We start from the raw sequence: 15647 nt of genomic DNA, 5'->3' as shown, positions 1-15647 counted from the left end.
ATGAAACAGCAGATTAAATTCCAGATTAAACAAATGTGTAAGAGATATTAGGAGATGCTGCTGGGCAGGATTTGTTTGCTTTTGAGAGAGTCAGGCAAGCTGTTTCCCAAAGTTTTCAGACTTTTTTCTAAGCCAAGCAAACTGGCTGTAGCCTTATTTTGGACAAATGGATTTACAATTTAAATAACTGACCTCCTTATGGCCCCTCCAGTAAAATTGGTCAAAATTGCCGTACTGGCCACACAGATGTGTTGAAGATGTACTACGAATTAATTATTTAGTCATCGATTTTATCTTTTTTACAAACAATGACAATCTGCAAAGTTACTGCTTGCTTAAGTTGTCAAATAAGTTTAGTCGATTTAACAATAAATGCCTCTAAAATCTATTGGAGTAGAGGTTAAAAGTATTATAAAATGGAAATACGTCAAGTAAAGAACAACTACAGAGAAATTCAAGTGCAGTACCTGAGTAAATGTGGATTAATATTCCATCACTGCTTCCTTACAGTGTGTGTGTCCTTGTTAACATACCTAAATGTGCATTTGTGTTCAACAGAGCAATACAAGTTTTCTGCTGCACTACGTTGGCTACTTGGTTTTTGTTCAAGCTCTCGTAAAGCACCAACACACACCAGCTGAAACCCCCCTTTCTCTATGTTTTCACTCTCTCTCTTTTACACACTTTCTTTCTACTGAAGGATTCTACTCGTAATCCCATTCTTGTAAATAAAATGGCAGGGAATATCCTCAGATAAACCTGAAAAGTGTTTGGAGAGGGTGAACATTTTGGTGTGTGTGTGTGTTTTTTACAGACTTCTAGCATTCCGTTCCCTGGCACCCCGTTGCGTCCCGTCACTTTCAGAGCTTTTGGACACCACTCAGCAGTGTTGCTATGGCAACAACCCTTCCAAATGTATTGGTGGTGGGGGCTGGAGTACAGAGTTAGGGGTAGGGTTGGACAAGTTTGGGAATATCTAGGTCAAATATGGTAACTTGCTTGTGCTCGAGCTATCTAAAATGTTTAATACGAAACACAATTGCACTTTGGTTACCTAAACATGAAACATCCTAATTGAGAAAGATCCTTTACTAGAAACTGATAAATAAATAATTTCCCTAAATGTAATAACACCTGAAAATGTAATATAATCTGCACTTAACCTGATCAAAAAGGGGAGAAAGCCCAATAGTGTATATGTTCTAACTTTGTTCTAACATATGGTAATTGCTTATAACATTATACAATCGTTTTTATTTTTTGCAAATTCAATTTGAAAACCTTTTTTAATGCAGAAATGTTACCAGATCAAACAAGGAAAAAAAGACACTACTGTACAGTATGTATGCTAGCTTGTGCACAATTAGTCATCTCCTGCAGAACTCATCATCTTTTAATGATGTCTTATTAAAGATCCACTCTTGTCTAATGGAGCCAATTAATAGAGCGTTACATGTGTTGCATTTTCTAGATAACCCTGTACCTCCTGCCATCTGTAGCACAATTTCACATTCCATTTCCAATTTCTAAACATAAAATCAGTGTCAAATATTGCACCCTTTGCAAATATAAAAATAAAACTTTTCATTTTACATTTTACTTCAAAATAATAACATCATCAGATTTTTAAAGGAAAGAAAGACTCACCTGAAGTATGAACATATAACATCATTGGTAAAACTGTTATAGAAATATCCTTAAAGTGTTTTACATTGTATTAGGTTTTATGATGTTTCCGTCTCGTTACAGTAGGTACAAGTTTTATAACAATCTCAGCAGTTATTAATTTCTTAAGAAAAAGCACTTAATTGATTGGGTGTTACACACCTTATTACAAGTAGGTATACAAGTAGTTGTTGACAGTTCCCTTTGTGTGTCTGTGTGTACATGTAAGCATTACAGTGTGCTTTTGTTTGTACTGACAGACATTTGATCCACTGACCTTTCTGTGCCAGAGAGGCGTTAGCTTCATATTTGTCCACCAGCACCTGGACCTGCTCTGGTTTGAGAGGAGGGTAGAGGATCTCGTTCAGACGAGGGTCTCGCTGTTTATTGTTGATAAACTCTGTCATCTGCTCCACATTGAGGTACGGACGACTTTTAGCCCCCCTGTGAAGAGGGAAAAGGAATACATGAGTTGTGGGTCCACACAAATTGAGACGGCAAATAAAAATGGGGATACGGGAAACTTTTAAAAGGGTAAGATGATGGAGGGAGGAGCGGTAATTAAAGCAGAAAGGAGATCTGAAAATGTAGAGCAACACAAGTGCAAAGGAGGAGAGAGGATTCAATCTTGTGTTGAGTAAATTATGAGATTTGGTTAAAACGCCTTTCATATCTAAGTTCCATTAAATTATCATCTCCATATCCTCCTGGCTCTTATGCCATCTCCCTTAACTATGATTAAAACCTAGATTTATGTTTTGGAGTGGCCCCGGTCGTGCTGCCCTGCTGCCTCGGCTGATGGTCTGAGTCCCTGGGGGCCAACAGGGCAACTCACCACGAGTGGGCGCCCCACCACGGCCATCCTGAGCCATTACAACATACATTTCTGTGCTAATTAAAATCTTATGAAAACTCTAATGGGTAAAAGCAGGTGTCCTAAATATGCAAAGCCATATTGCTTTTCAAGGATGGCAGCCATTATCGCTGACAGTCTGAAACGAGAAACAGTTGGCTTGGGAAAAATAAATGAAATGAATGAATCACTCACATTGTTTTAAGTTTACTTTTCTTTCTAACCTGGGATCAGTGTATTCTTTGGGGGTTAAAGAGATTATTGCTTCCTAAGAGACTTTTAAAAGGCAAATACACCAGAGGGAAACAATGTTCTTACACGTCAGAGAAGATGTGGTCCAGCTCGGTCCGTGGGCAGATGTTGCTCAGGAACATGTTGTAGACCTCTGGAGTGAAATCCTCCTGGGGGATGGAGTCATTCTGCTGCAGACAACCAAAATTGGTTATTTTTTATATAAACATGTAGCATCTCTTGGTTCTATAATGATCTACTAGTACGGCTGCAATTCTACTTTCACTGGCTTCTAAGTAAAGGCAACAAAAATGTGCACCCAATGGGGACCCGTAGAGTAGTAACAAATCATACTCTGAAACCAGGCACAGTAAAATGATCAGTGCCACAATAAGCAACCAAGAACTGATAGGCCATCAAATTGCCTTGAGCTAGCTAAATACTTTAGCTTGCAGAAGGTTTTCTACGAGCGGCGCATTTGATAACTAAATGGTGATGGGACATGCTAATGTTAGCTACGGTAAGTGTTAGCAAGCTAATGTACTAATACTGCACAGCTTTCTGATTTATCCACATTCCATTATGAAATATAGAGTTAGCATAAAACTGACATTTAGACAAAACTCCCTGCACCCTGAGTTTCTGAATCCCACAGTTGTCTCCTTCTACAATGTCCTATAACCCCCATCTGTATGTTCTTTCCTCTTCTTAAAGGCTTAGTTTTTCGCTTCAGCAGCTTGTAATGCCTTATTTCTGGGTTCTTTACCCCGTTGATAGTGCACCAGACCAAGCAGCAGCTAAAATGTATTTTTTATATTGCTAGTATACAAAAGTGACAAGAATGAATCTTCATGCAATAAAATGTCAAGGGCTGAATTGTTTCCCTCTTCAGTGTGGGCGGGACCTAATTGCGCTTCTTCTCTATGCAATTTAATGATTCATTTTCAAAATCTCAGTTGATTTAGGGAGCTATTGTTAAAATGTTGCAAGTCAGTTTCACAACGTTCGTCCCTGAACAAGATTAATCGTTCAAGTCAAATCCTGTGTTTAATCCTATGCTTTATCGCTGACCTCTGTTCTCCCTATGGAAGCCATTACACGCATATTAATTACAAATGCAAATCATTAACCGAAAAGGTCTGCCTGCAATTTGAACTGAGACTTTGACAAAAAAAGCTGCGGCCACAGGGCTAATTATAGAGCTATCAGAGCCAAACGGGTCTGATAAAGACACAGTGCAGGCACTAGCATTGTGCCGGTGAGAAACAGAGCAGAACTGAATACTGGGAGAAAAGAAGATGAGGGAGGATGCCGGGGAGGGGAGGGTGGGGGGGATGCAGGTCAAGCCTTGCCGAAACTCAATGAGTCATTCTAAAGACCTTGGTGTTCATGCGCTTGTGCCTGTTTGCTTGTGTGTGTGTGTGTGTGTGTGTGTGTGTGTGTGTGTGTGTGTGTGTGGTGTGTGTGTGTGTGTGTGTGTGTGTGTGTGTGTGTGTGTGTGTGTGTGTGTGTGTTCTAGGGATTAACAGCACCACCATTTAGCTGTAATTACTCACGCGTTGGAACAACAGCAAATCCCAAAAGACCTTCATACGGCAACACGTTGGTACCTCCTGCTCTGCTAATTATGTATAGCTTGTTCTGAGTGTGTGTGTGTCTGTGTTTGTATTTCGTTTGTGTTTGTATTCTTTCTGTTTGTATTCTGAAGCCATTCATTGCAGGTTGATATGCACGTGCCCAAACATGTAAACAGAGCTGCATTAAAGGGTTCCATGCTGCCGGTCCCCACAGTAATATTGTACCATAACCAGTATGTATTGCACTGTACTTAATTTTACATTCTGTCATATTTGTGTCATATTGTGGCACAATTATTATTATTATTATTTTCCTCTTCTTAAACGGTTTTCCCTTGTTTTTACGTCTTAAGTATATTGTGTGTTATTCTGAGAATCCTGAGACTTCAGACTTTCATTGACAAACTACTCTGTACCTATTGCGCATACAATAAACACCTTACATCTTGAATCTATTACTTGAATACCGTGTTTGTGTGCCGTTTTGGGGACTGTTTTACACCCCTTTCTCTCCATTGATATCTGAGAGCGGTAAAGCTAAAACAGCTTTTGTCATCTCGATTGCTCCCAATGGGTTGTTTAATTACAACCAAGGCTAAATGGGTTGGGAAGTCATGCAGACATCCAGAAAATAACACTCCAAACAAATGAGCAAAACAGCAATCAGCCGCTGTTTCAGGAGAATAGAGATCGAGCTGAGGTGAGAGGACACACTAATGGATGGATGGAGAAGATGAGAGAGCTTGGAGACTAAGATCAAACGGAGCGACACACAGCTTTGAGGGGATTCAGTATTTTGGTGCCTTACTCTGCCAGAAGGGAGGTTACAGTTTTCCAGGGCTGTCTCCACTCGCTTCCTGTCTGCTGAGAACATCCTGAAGATACTGCGGGGGACACAAACACACCAGTATGAGTAATCGCAGAAAAGGCCACACAGAGAGAGGAGTTTTCGCTCTGATCCTCAGTGTCAAACGGATGAATTCATCGCAGCTTTTATTTGATGCTTATTAAGGACATCCTGTAAAACAGCTCTAGTGTGGCAGGAACATACAAAAGAAAAATAGGAGGATAAAAAACAGGAAATAAGAAGGCGAGAATAGAACCACAAAATTGCAAGGAGAGCTGACAAAAGTGAGACAAAGAGAATGCCAAGAGAGAAAATGAAACTGTAAATTATGCAGAAAGAGAAAATCTGAATAGAGACAATGAGGGAAAAAATACAACTCATTCAGGCTAATGAAACAACCCTGAAAGAAAATGCTTTATTCATGAAGGCTATGTTAGGTTATTTTTTTAGATAGCTTCCTTTGCATTTAAGAGGCAGTAGTCTCTGGTTCTGCTGGGTTAGATCGTATTACACCAAGAGGTGATTTTAATATTTACATAAGGTAAAACACAACATTTAAAAAGTACAGTAGTATTCCCTAAATGAACTCTTCCTATTCAAATGTAAACAGCACGATACAGAACACACGGATGTGGATAGTGTTCCACTGTTTCAACACCATGTGTACATAAAGCATGATATTGTTTGTGATCCTTTGTAAAACCATAAAACCACAGACATGCTTACAGAGATGAGCAGTCAAAGTGATTGTGATTGTTGTCATACAGTGACATTGCCTCTTATTATTAGCATTACCATTTTCATCATCATTATCGTTATCATGCTACAGTTTCTTAGACAGTACTTATGACTCCACACACAGATATGTTAACAGCTGGAAACAAGGCTTGCAGGTTCCACAGGTTTCCCTTGACCAGTCTCCTCAGTCATTTTGAGTGCAAAGAGACTTCTGTGCTTCTGAATGATTGGGCTAATCTGCTGTTTATTCTGTCATCCTTGTGAATACAGACAACAAATGAGATTTACTGTGAGGCTCTCCAGTGTCGTTAGAGCTACCGCTAGCTGTTAGGTCCTGTTTCCTTTGTCTGCCAGTTTTAATGACATGCATAGGTATTCCAGCGCAGGTCCACGGGCACGTAGTGTACGCCCAGTGGGAGAGCAGAGTCAAGCTGACATTAGTCAAGCTGACATGTCCTCCCAGCTAGGAGGTTAATTCCCTAAACGGCAGGCAGTGTCTCTGTGTTGACACCCACTGTTCCTCCGCGACTCTGAGGGACGTTATCGCAGTGGTACCCTGGTGCCTGCCTGCACACTAAACTCGACTAATGGAGATGCAGCAAGTCCTCACTTCCAATGAGGTGATGACAATCTCCCAGATAATTCATGAAAGGGAAATCCTCACACACATCACACATTGTCAGATTTTGAGCTGGAGATAGTGGAAAGTGTAAATGGCGCTTTCCCGAGGCATGCTACCTCATACTCACGAACATGAAAAAAAAGAAAAATCTCACAATTGCACTTGAAAAGGCGGGCTTACTTTGAGCCAATGCAGTGGCACTTACAATGGTTTGACTAATTGCTAGCTAATGTAATCTAGTAATTACATTGTAATCCCTGTAATGATGCTGTATGATGTCCTTTTTGTTGTTCTGTTGTTTTATGTTTTATGTTTCATGTGGAACCTACTTGAGCAGGTCTCCCTTGAAAAAGAGATCAATGATCTCAAGGAATACACCTGGGTACATAAAGGCTTGAAATGTAATGAATGTGCTTGCAGGATTATTTTGTTTAGTTTGTATCCTCAAGGTTGAATGAATATCAGATAAAACTGCTAAATGAAATGTCACATAAACAAATGAATGAAACATAATGTACATCCTAATAAGGTCGGCTCTTTACAGAGAGAGAAGCAGTGATAGTGATAGACTGATAACTTTTGAAAGAACATCCATAACATTCATTGGTTTGCAACTTATATACATCAATATTCCAATTACTTGTATATAGACTATTCTTGCACTATTTCTATTATATTCAATTTTATTTGTATATTTTTTTACTTGCACTATTTTATTGTGTTGCACTATTTTATTGTGTTGCATTGTTGGAAGAGCCTGTGACCTAAGATTGCCATTGTCATAACTACACTGTATCTACTGTATATGTACAAATGACGATAAAATCCTTGAATCTTGATTAGAAATATTGTACGCAATTTTACCGCAGAGCTAAAGTCATGGGGAGAACAATGGAGTATTGTGATGAGTATTGTATTGTAATAAATGCACACCGAGAATGTGTGTATACTAAGGCGTATACATGCTGCTAGTAACAAGAGAAGGCAGAGGAAGCTACACATTGATCAAAAGAGTGGAGAGGTGGCAGGGGAGAGGAGGATGAGTCAGAGAGACTTACTTCTTGACGGGGATGCGCCCCTCAGGGTTCAGCTGCAGCTTCATCCGAGTGTATCTGCGTTGGACAGAACACAAACCTTACACAACATGAAATCAGCAGTCTGTCTGTGTGAGTAATGTACGTGCTCAAATGATCTTTTCTCTGTGTGTGTGTTTTCTTGGGATGCATTTCTGTATGTAATTGCCTGCCTATAAGGGATTATGCAAATGTATAGTACATGCAGAATTGTGTCTCTATAATGCTGAGCATGCGGTTGAGTGATGTGAAGAGTTCTTAGTGCGCACCATGAATATTTTGCCATGTGTACACAACTTGTGGATAATCCATGGAAGTCTTGCACAGAGCCATGCACCAGCAACACAGGCAGCGCAGCCTGGGCTATAAATAGCTGCGCTGCAACAGGAGCCATCATTCCAGGCTGGGCATTAAGTGGCTGCTGGCTAATAATTAATATCCATTACAGTGTCCAATTCACAGGGCCGGACCGGTGCCAAAGGCAAAGTCACAGATGACTGTAATGGTTAACATGGCTAACATGGAATTTCTTCTCTAAAGTAAAGGGGGAAAAAATGAAAATGTTAGCAGAAAAGGAGCTTGTTGACGGGGTGGCACTAAAGGTTCAGGAGTAAGGAAAGAAGGAGGGAGCAGTTAGGTGCTTCTCTTACAACTGCCTCTATTATTTATCAAGACGGAACAACAGCTAACTGTCTCAGTTTTCGGGTTTTACACACCACTTTCTCTTCTCTCTCTCTCTGTCTGCTTTCAGACTCCATACTATCCCATTCCAGGTAATGCTGAAGAATGAGACAATGAGAACCAGAGAACAGACGTGGGAAATGCCCAACCAATCGGCATACACAAGAGCAAGACACAGACTTTTTAGATGTTTAGCCCCTCAATTGTATTTGTGTCTCTTTGTAGTTGCTCTGTATTTCTGAATGTATTCAATTTGTGTTTTGTCCTTTTTAATAATCATACGTGTCTCTTTGTTTTTGTCTATCTTTGAGTTTCATGAAAAGCGCTATAAAAGTCCCATGTATTATTATTATTATTATGCAAACGTTTCATATCAGATTGTATCTGTTTCTGTCTCATTGTATTCTTTTGCTGTCACTTTGTCTTTGTAGTCCTTTTGTGACTTTTTGTAGTCTTTTTGTGTTTTCTTTGTAGTTGTTTCTGTGTCTTTGTAATCTTTTGTGTCTCTTTGTTATTGTTACTGTCACGTTGTTGTCTTTTTGGGTCTCTTGTACTTTGTCTATATTTCTTTGTTACCATTTTAAGTCTTTACCTGGTTCTTAAGTGTCTTTTGATTGACATGTTGTAAAGGAAAGGCATGAGGGACCTGACACATGCCAAGTAGGCCTGTTCAGTAATCTAAAACTAAGCATATACTGGTTATACATGTTATCGCATTGCAAAACATGCAATTCTAACACTAAGAATTGTCCAAGCTGAAATAATCCAGGTTTATTGTAGATCTCAATAGAACATCTTGAAGAAGTCAATCAAAAACATGTGGGGTTCCACTTGCTGGGAACATTACCCGTATATGCTGGCCTCTCAACAAATGTATCACAGCTTAAAGAGCTATAAAATAGGATTGACCACATGCAAAGGAACATCAACGTGGCCTCATGCAGTAGTAATACGAAAGAGAATAGTCTTATTTGTAGGGAAGCAGAGCACGACAAATGCTGCTGCAAGCAAACCAGCGTGACTGTTAAACCCGCTCTATTCAATTCTATTCAGCGATCTCTGTATACTATGTGGTCGATGACCACTTTTATTGTCTCATAAGTCAATTACACTCCTCGGGGGTGAGAGTTAATGGGTTCTGTTTACTGATAAACATCAGACAGCTGGGAGTTGTCACCTAGAAGAGCCAGGCATACTCTCTCAATACAACGCAGCAGATTCATAGTTTAACTTCACTACGTCACTCACTGCACACATTAATCAGCTGTGAACCATAGATCAGTGTGTGTGTGTGTGTGTGTGTGTGTGTGTGTGTGTGTGTGTGTGTGTGTGTGTGTGTGTGTGTGTGTGTGTGTGTGTGTGTGTGTGTTCCAATCTGATCAATATTGTGGTGCCATAAGACACCATTGTTACACAGGATCTGAGGATGTTCGAGGGCGATTGATGATAACTGTGTCCCCAGACTAAGAGCCAACGATGAGGTCTTGGGCTGATTTATGCAACCAGCTTTACCCAACACAATGGTGATTCCTTCTTAGCATTTCGACCCCACCTTAATTTCAGGTCAACTATTCTCTTGTTGAAGGATCTACTGAGACGTCATTGTCAAAAATGCAACAGGAATACAGCACCATATAAAGGCACGCACTTACATGCTGTCACAAATGTAAGCACTGAGAGGCACATAAGCCGCCAGAGATGCACAGAGTCGGGTTCATGAACCGAAACACATTTCCAGCTGTTTTATTTATCCTCCTTCTTCCTTCCTGTCTGTTTTCTCTCTGCAACGATGTGAGGTGAAATGACCTTTACAAACTCAAACCCTCAGGCTGCCTTGTGGAGCTGTGAAAAGCTACCTCCTGTTGTGTGTGTGTGTGTGTGTGTGTGTGTGTGTGTGTGTGTGTGTGTGTGTGTGTGTGTGTGTGTGTGTGTGTGTGTGTGTGTGTGTGTGTGTGTGTGTGTGTGTAGGCCTGTCACGATAATGAATTGTGTTGGACGATAAATTTTTCTGGAAATTATTGCGATAAACGATAATATTGTCGGCACCGTTTTAAGACCATTTTAGACATAATGATAATATATAATAATAATTCTAGTACATCCTTTCAAACATAACTTTTTATTGAACATTCAACATTGCAAATGAAATGTGAAATAATATTAAAATATATAAATTCATAAATAAAACAAATTAATTAAATTATAAAAAATTAATGAAATCACACACAACCAAAACAATAAATTAAATAGTCAGGCTGGAAAACAGAGCTCTCTCTCTCATATATATATATATATATATATATATATATATATATATATATATATATATATATATATATATATATATATATATATGAGAGAGAGAGCTTTATAAATAAATAAATAAATATGAGCACACATTATCTCACAAGCAAAAAAAAACTCCTTAAAACAACAGTCAAGTGTACAGTCCACTGTCAAAGACCCAGATGCCTCAACAGGCCATATCCAAATCTGTTTTTCTAAGTTTTCAAGCAAGGAACACCAACATGTTTGCATTGTCGGGCGGGGGCTCTCCATCTCCAGCTGCCGTGTTTGCTCCCAGCTGGGAAAACGGAATGGGGTGGTTGTGTTTTAGGTGTAGTTTAAAATGCGTGGTATTGCCTGCTTTTGTCGCTACCTTTTTTAAACCAATGCGACACACCGCCCGGCTCATTCAAGTCCGTAGGTTCGCCTCGTTGATTTGGTTTGAATCCAAAATACTGCCACAGCGGAGAATCGAGATGTGTAGTAAGGTTTTGTAACCAATTCCATTTCACTTTAAATTCCCCGCAAGTAAGTCACACGTTGTCTCCCGCTTGTCGCTATATTATTAATTTGGCTGCTACGCTGCTGCACGTGCACGCGGAGTGTCCTGACCTGGCTGTGTGTCAGCCCCGCCCCTCACAGCGCGCCTGGCAGCCACAGCGCTCCAGGCTAAAATGCTGGTCACATCTTTATGTAAACGGCAATTTATCGAGCTCAGAAAAGTTATCGAGTCCATTTTTATTTATCGTACGATAAGTCAATTTATCGATTATCGCGACAGGCCTATGTGTGTGTGTGTGTGTGTGTGTGTGTGTGTGTGTGTGTGTGTGCGTGCGTGCGTGCGTGTGTGTGTGTGTGTGTGCAGTACAGCCCCATATGTACCTCAGTGTATGCATAAAGCTTCCTGTGTGTGTTTGCTTCTGGATTGTACGAGGCGGTTATGTGAGCGCAAGAAACATCTTTTGCATGCATTTCAAAGCAAACACTTATTGTGTATAGTGTGGGAGCACATGTCTTGAATGATAGTCAATCATATGTTTTATTTTACATAAGAGGCCTCATTTGCTTTCCCCTGCTGTTTCTGTTTATGTAAAACACAGTACATACCTGGTGTGGAGCTTGGGATAACTGGCATTTTTCTGTTTCCAGCAGACCTGATTTTCATATTTATCTTGGGGATTTACATTTTTTGTATGACTGCTCAGTGTGTTTGTGTGTGTGTCGTTTGCATGTTTGTGTGGATGACATACACTTTCTCAAGGCAGTCCTCCCTGGACATATTCTGTACAAAGAGGTTGGATGCCAGGTTGAACAGCTCTTCCGCCCATTCCTGAAGTGAATAACAAATACGGATACAGAGTCAGGCACAAACCGTAGTGCTGAGGGTTGAAATCATAGACTGTAGAAAAAAGTGGACCCCTCTGACTGTATAGAAGACTATAAGAACATGTCCTTACTTACTACTTTGCCTAATGAGTTTATGGTCTCAATCATTTGTTTAAAGTGTTCTCCAAAACAGGATGATGGTTCATTTTGTAAATCATGATCCTTTTTACAACCAAATAGACAATAAAGCAGTTCTCAGCGTAGCTGCATTGTGATTGACAAGCGGGCTTGTAGCAATGTGTTTCACCAACCAATGGGTGAAGTGTCACGCTGACTGCTTTAACTTATTTTATATGATATGGTCAAAAACATGAGTTTGAACAGGGGAATATGCTGTTAATATTTGTTTAAATTCCGAAAATAAACTTAATATACATTTTTTGTTTAATTTACTGAGATATCTCAACCCTGAAGATACACTCCATGTAGTTAACCCAACAGAGAAATGGTTCCATTATTAAAAAGCCTCAACACTGAAAGTGAAATAAATGGCATGTTGTTTAATGCAATATCTCCTAAACATTGATCCCACATACAGTACTGGGACAGTTATCATTATAATTGTATTGTTGTTCTTTATTTACCTTGGCCGTATCCTCCGTGAAGGCCATGAAGTTCAGGTAGGTGATGTTGACCATGTCAGGGCCGCTCACCACCGTCAGCATCCTGTTCTCCATCTTCCCCGCCAGTGTGCTGACATCCAGTAGCTCACGCAGCTTGGCTTCCTGAACAATGACACACAAATGATACAAAAAATGAGTCATGGCTTTTACAGAATGGAGTAAACTAATCAAAGGCATCAAGTGAAAGGTGCATTTACTTTTCTAAATCTTTCCCAGTCATGTCATGCCAGCTTCTAACCACAGCTTCATACACACTGAAAACCACCTGAAATGGACCAGCGGCACAAACAAAACCTCCATCGATTGAAAGGAAATTAAATTAAACAGGCCACAGGTGGAACAAAATACAAGGTGTACCTTTTCCAAAGAAGTGAGAGACAGAACTTACTCGGTGTCACGGTTTAATAAAACAAAAATTGCACCTCCAAAAGCACTGAACTGAAACAAGACCTTTTCAGTATTTGGGAGTTCGCACCATGTCTTGGCAGCTGATTTATGTGACTAATGAGAGGTCAGTTGTGAGAGGCGGAGGGTGTGGGGAGCGAGGGGAGACACCGCAGCCCCAGTAGATCTCAAAGTGACTCTCATATCAGAGGCAAACAAGGTGGGTTAAGCAGAGCTATGATGTGGCACATTTCAAGTGTAAACTAATTAAAGGAGCTGAAAGTGTTGAACTGATATTGAAAGAATGACACTGATGAACTTGCTGGTATATGTAGAGGTATAATGTTTTAAAGCAGCATTTATAAGACGCTTTTCATGTTTTTGCAAGGGCTAATAATAATTTTGCATAGGGACTAACATTCAACCACAATCATACCGAGGCAGATGCTCAAGAAAACTAACATTCACAAACATTCATAAACAATTGGCCATGGCATTGGGATCAATTTAGGTTAAAGTATCTTGCCCAAGGACACATGGGCCCAATTCCAATCCACCCCCTACACCCTAGCCCTACACACTACCCCTCCGTTTGCAGGTTCGCGAGGAGGGTCCGCCACATTAAGTGCTGTTCCAAACCAACAACTGTGGAGGGGGAGTGGGCTATCAAGCCCTCAAACAGCGAGTCTGCATTGGTGCTGACTTCACCTGCTGCCCTACCTGACCGGACTCAAGAGCTTAACAAAAAAGAATTACACAATTAAAGATGTTTGGAGTTTTATTTTAGTTATTCATTTTTATTTTATTTGTCCAAGAGATGCTGATTTAAAAGCGTTGTTACATACAGTTACGGGAGAGAGGGGGAGTTTGTCCCAAAGCTTGCCGATGTATTTACACCCTCCATCTGACAGGAGAGAGCCTCGTTTAGCTGCAAGTGTCACTCCGTCACGGAGGGGTAGGGTGTAGGGCGTGGTTTGGAATTGGGCCATGGACATGTTGACTGCCTGTGCTGGATATTGAACTACAAACTTTCCTATTGGTGGACAATCAATCTGCCGCCCTTATGATGTTATTTACTATCAACGACCCCATGATAGCTCTCCAAATTCAGAGTGCTTAATGGTATTCAAACTTTGATAACCCTAACCCTTGTTTCAGGGCTTAATAAAACCTCCTCTTGTTTATCTTACTTTCAATCAGACAGTGGAAGATGGTAAGAACAGCAGCCAATGCTCAGCACAGCCTCGTGACCAAGAATAATCTGTATTCACTTAGCTGAAGAGATCCCATGAGGACGCTGTATTTGTTCAGATACGTTTTTTATTAAATGCTTCCGCAAATAGTGCTAATTCATGGAGGAAATCATCTCAACCTCGAGCGCTGCAATTTTCAGATTTAATACAACTTTAATTCCCTGCAACCTTCATCATCCAGCAAACAGCAGCAGGTTAAATGAGCCTGTTGAAAAACGTCTGTTGTCTGTTGTAACACAACATTGGGTGCTGGCAACAGTTCAGTACTCACAGAGAAAAACTCTGAAGGATTTGTATTCCGCAGAGGCAACTGTCTGAGAAAAACTAAACTAATTTCAGCAAATATACATTTAAGCAGCTCATCTTTAGTGTGAATCATATAAAAAAAAAAAAAACAATGCCTCTGAGGTACAAGAGAGGAATAGCAATGATCTTTTTCTCTCTTTCGCGGCACAGTGCACAAGCTACAAAATGGAGGCTCCGGCTTAATTAACACAACAAAAAAGCTCTGTAAAGGATTTTGCAGTGAAAGCAAATGAGCTCCCACACATTTAACCAATCAAACAAAGAGTATTGTGTCTTGTGTCCCGCTGATAAATGTCCTCTACATGTCCCTCACGCCCCCCAATCAAATTGTGCGGCTCAGTGGCACCCATTATTATCATGCTGAACTTTTCTGACGTAATACATTTTCTTTATTTAAGAAAGTCTCCCCTCAAACTTTGTCTGACTGCATCTCATAACATAATTTGTGGTTGTATATGGCTGCATGGAGAGCTACATTACTGCACATTCTAAAAAAGTCTACTCCTCTGAAAGACGTTTAATAAATGTTCTTCACTTTTAATGTGTCTGTGTTTATCATGTCTTACCTAATTTAAACCAATGTTTAGACTTATGAAGTTATTGTTTTTGGGACCTTTTAGAAGTTAGGGTTGGATACATTTGGTATTTAGGGTATTTGGTAAGTGTTAAGGTTGTGTTAAGCTTGGGATGATTCTCTATAATACATGAAGTCTCTCCAATGTTATACATTTGTCAAATCAATATTGGATTACTTCAATTGAATTAGCTCAAAAAACTGTTTCCGAGTGTTTTCTGATTAGCAGACATTTAGAGTTACATGACTCCATCCATGACCACCAATCAATGGAAGACAAAGTGCTGATTTAAACTTGCATCCATCACTGTCCACTTATGAAATCTGAAAGCCACCAGCCCCATCAATCAAAGCATAAAAAGCCACTTTCAATTTCCTAAAACACACAATGCAATGCAACCCTTTGAGGGATGCTTTGGCAGACTGCCGCAGATCAAAGGCTTCTGAGAACAGTCGAGACGACAGTAAGATGTATATTTCATCTTTTACAGCGCTTGAATGTCAATACAATTTGATATTGTTTTGAAGCTACTTGTAGCCATTATCCC

At 40.0% G+C, this 15647-nt stretch overlaps 1 protein-coding gene across 10 annotated transcripts in view; it reads right to left on the bottom strand.

Moving 5' to 3' along the window:
* plcb1l (phospholipase C beta 1-like) overlaps positions 1–15647 on the bottom strand; it is a 129903-nt gene that overhangs the window by 43517 nt on the left and 70739 nt on the right. For 7 of the 10 annotated variants that reach the window (XR_013801415.1, XR_013801416.1, XM_079643456.1 and 4 more), the window contains exons 4-9: positions 12544–12684; positions 11824–11903; positions 7592–7645; positions 5135–5210; positions 2837–2940; positions 1943–2109 (exon numbers count right to left, since the gene is read on the bottom strand). Coding sequence is in view for 8 of the 10 variants with exons in the window: in XM_079643456.1 (XP_079499582.1) it covers positions 1943–2109; positions 2837–2940; positions 5135–5210; positions 7592–7645; positions 11824–11903; positions 12544–12684 (622 nt within the window). In the remaining 2 variants the exon portion in view is untranslated. The remainder of the gene's footprint in view (positions 1–1942; positions 2110–2836; positions 2941–5134; positions 5211–7591; positions 7646–11823; positions 11904–12543; positions 12685–15647) is intronic. The other 3 variants (XM_079643457.1, XM_079643460.1, XM_079643462.1) reach the window with 1 other exon arrangement.

The sequence above is a fragment of the Notothenia rossii genome (assembly GCF_949606895.1).
Source record: "Notothenia rossii genome assembly, chromosome: 8".
In the NCBI taxonomy this organism is placed as follows: domain Eukaryota; kingdom Metazoa; phylum Chordata; class Actinopteri; order Perciformes; family Nototheniidae; genus Notothenia; species Notothenia rossii.
Note: the sequence above shows the minus strand (reverse complement) of the source record. Positions and strands in the feature narration are given on the sequence as shown.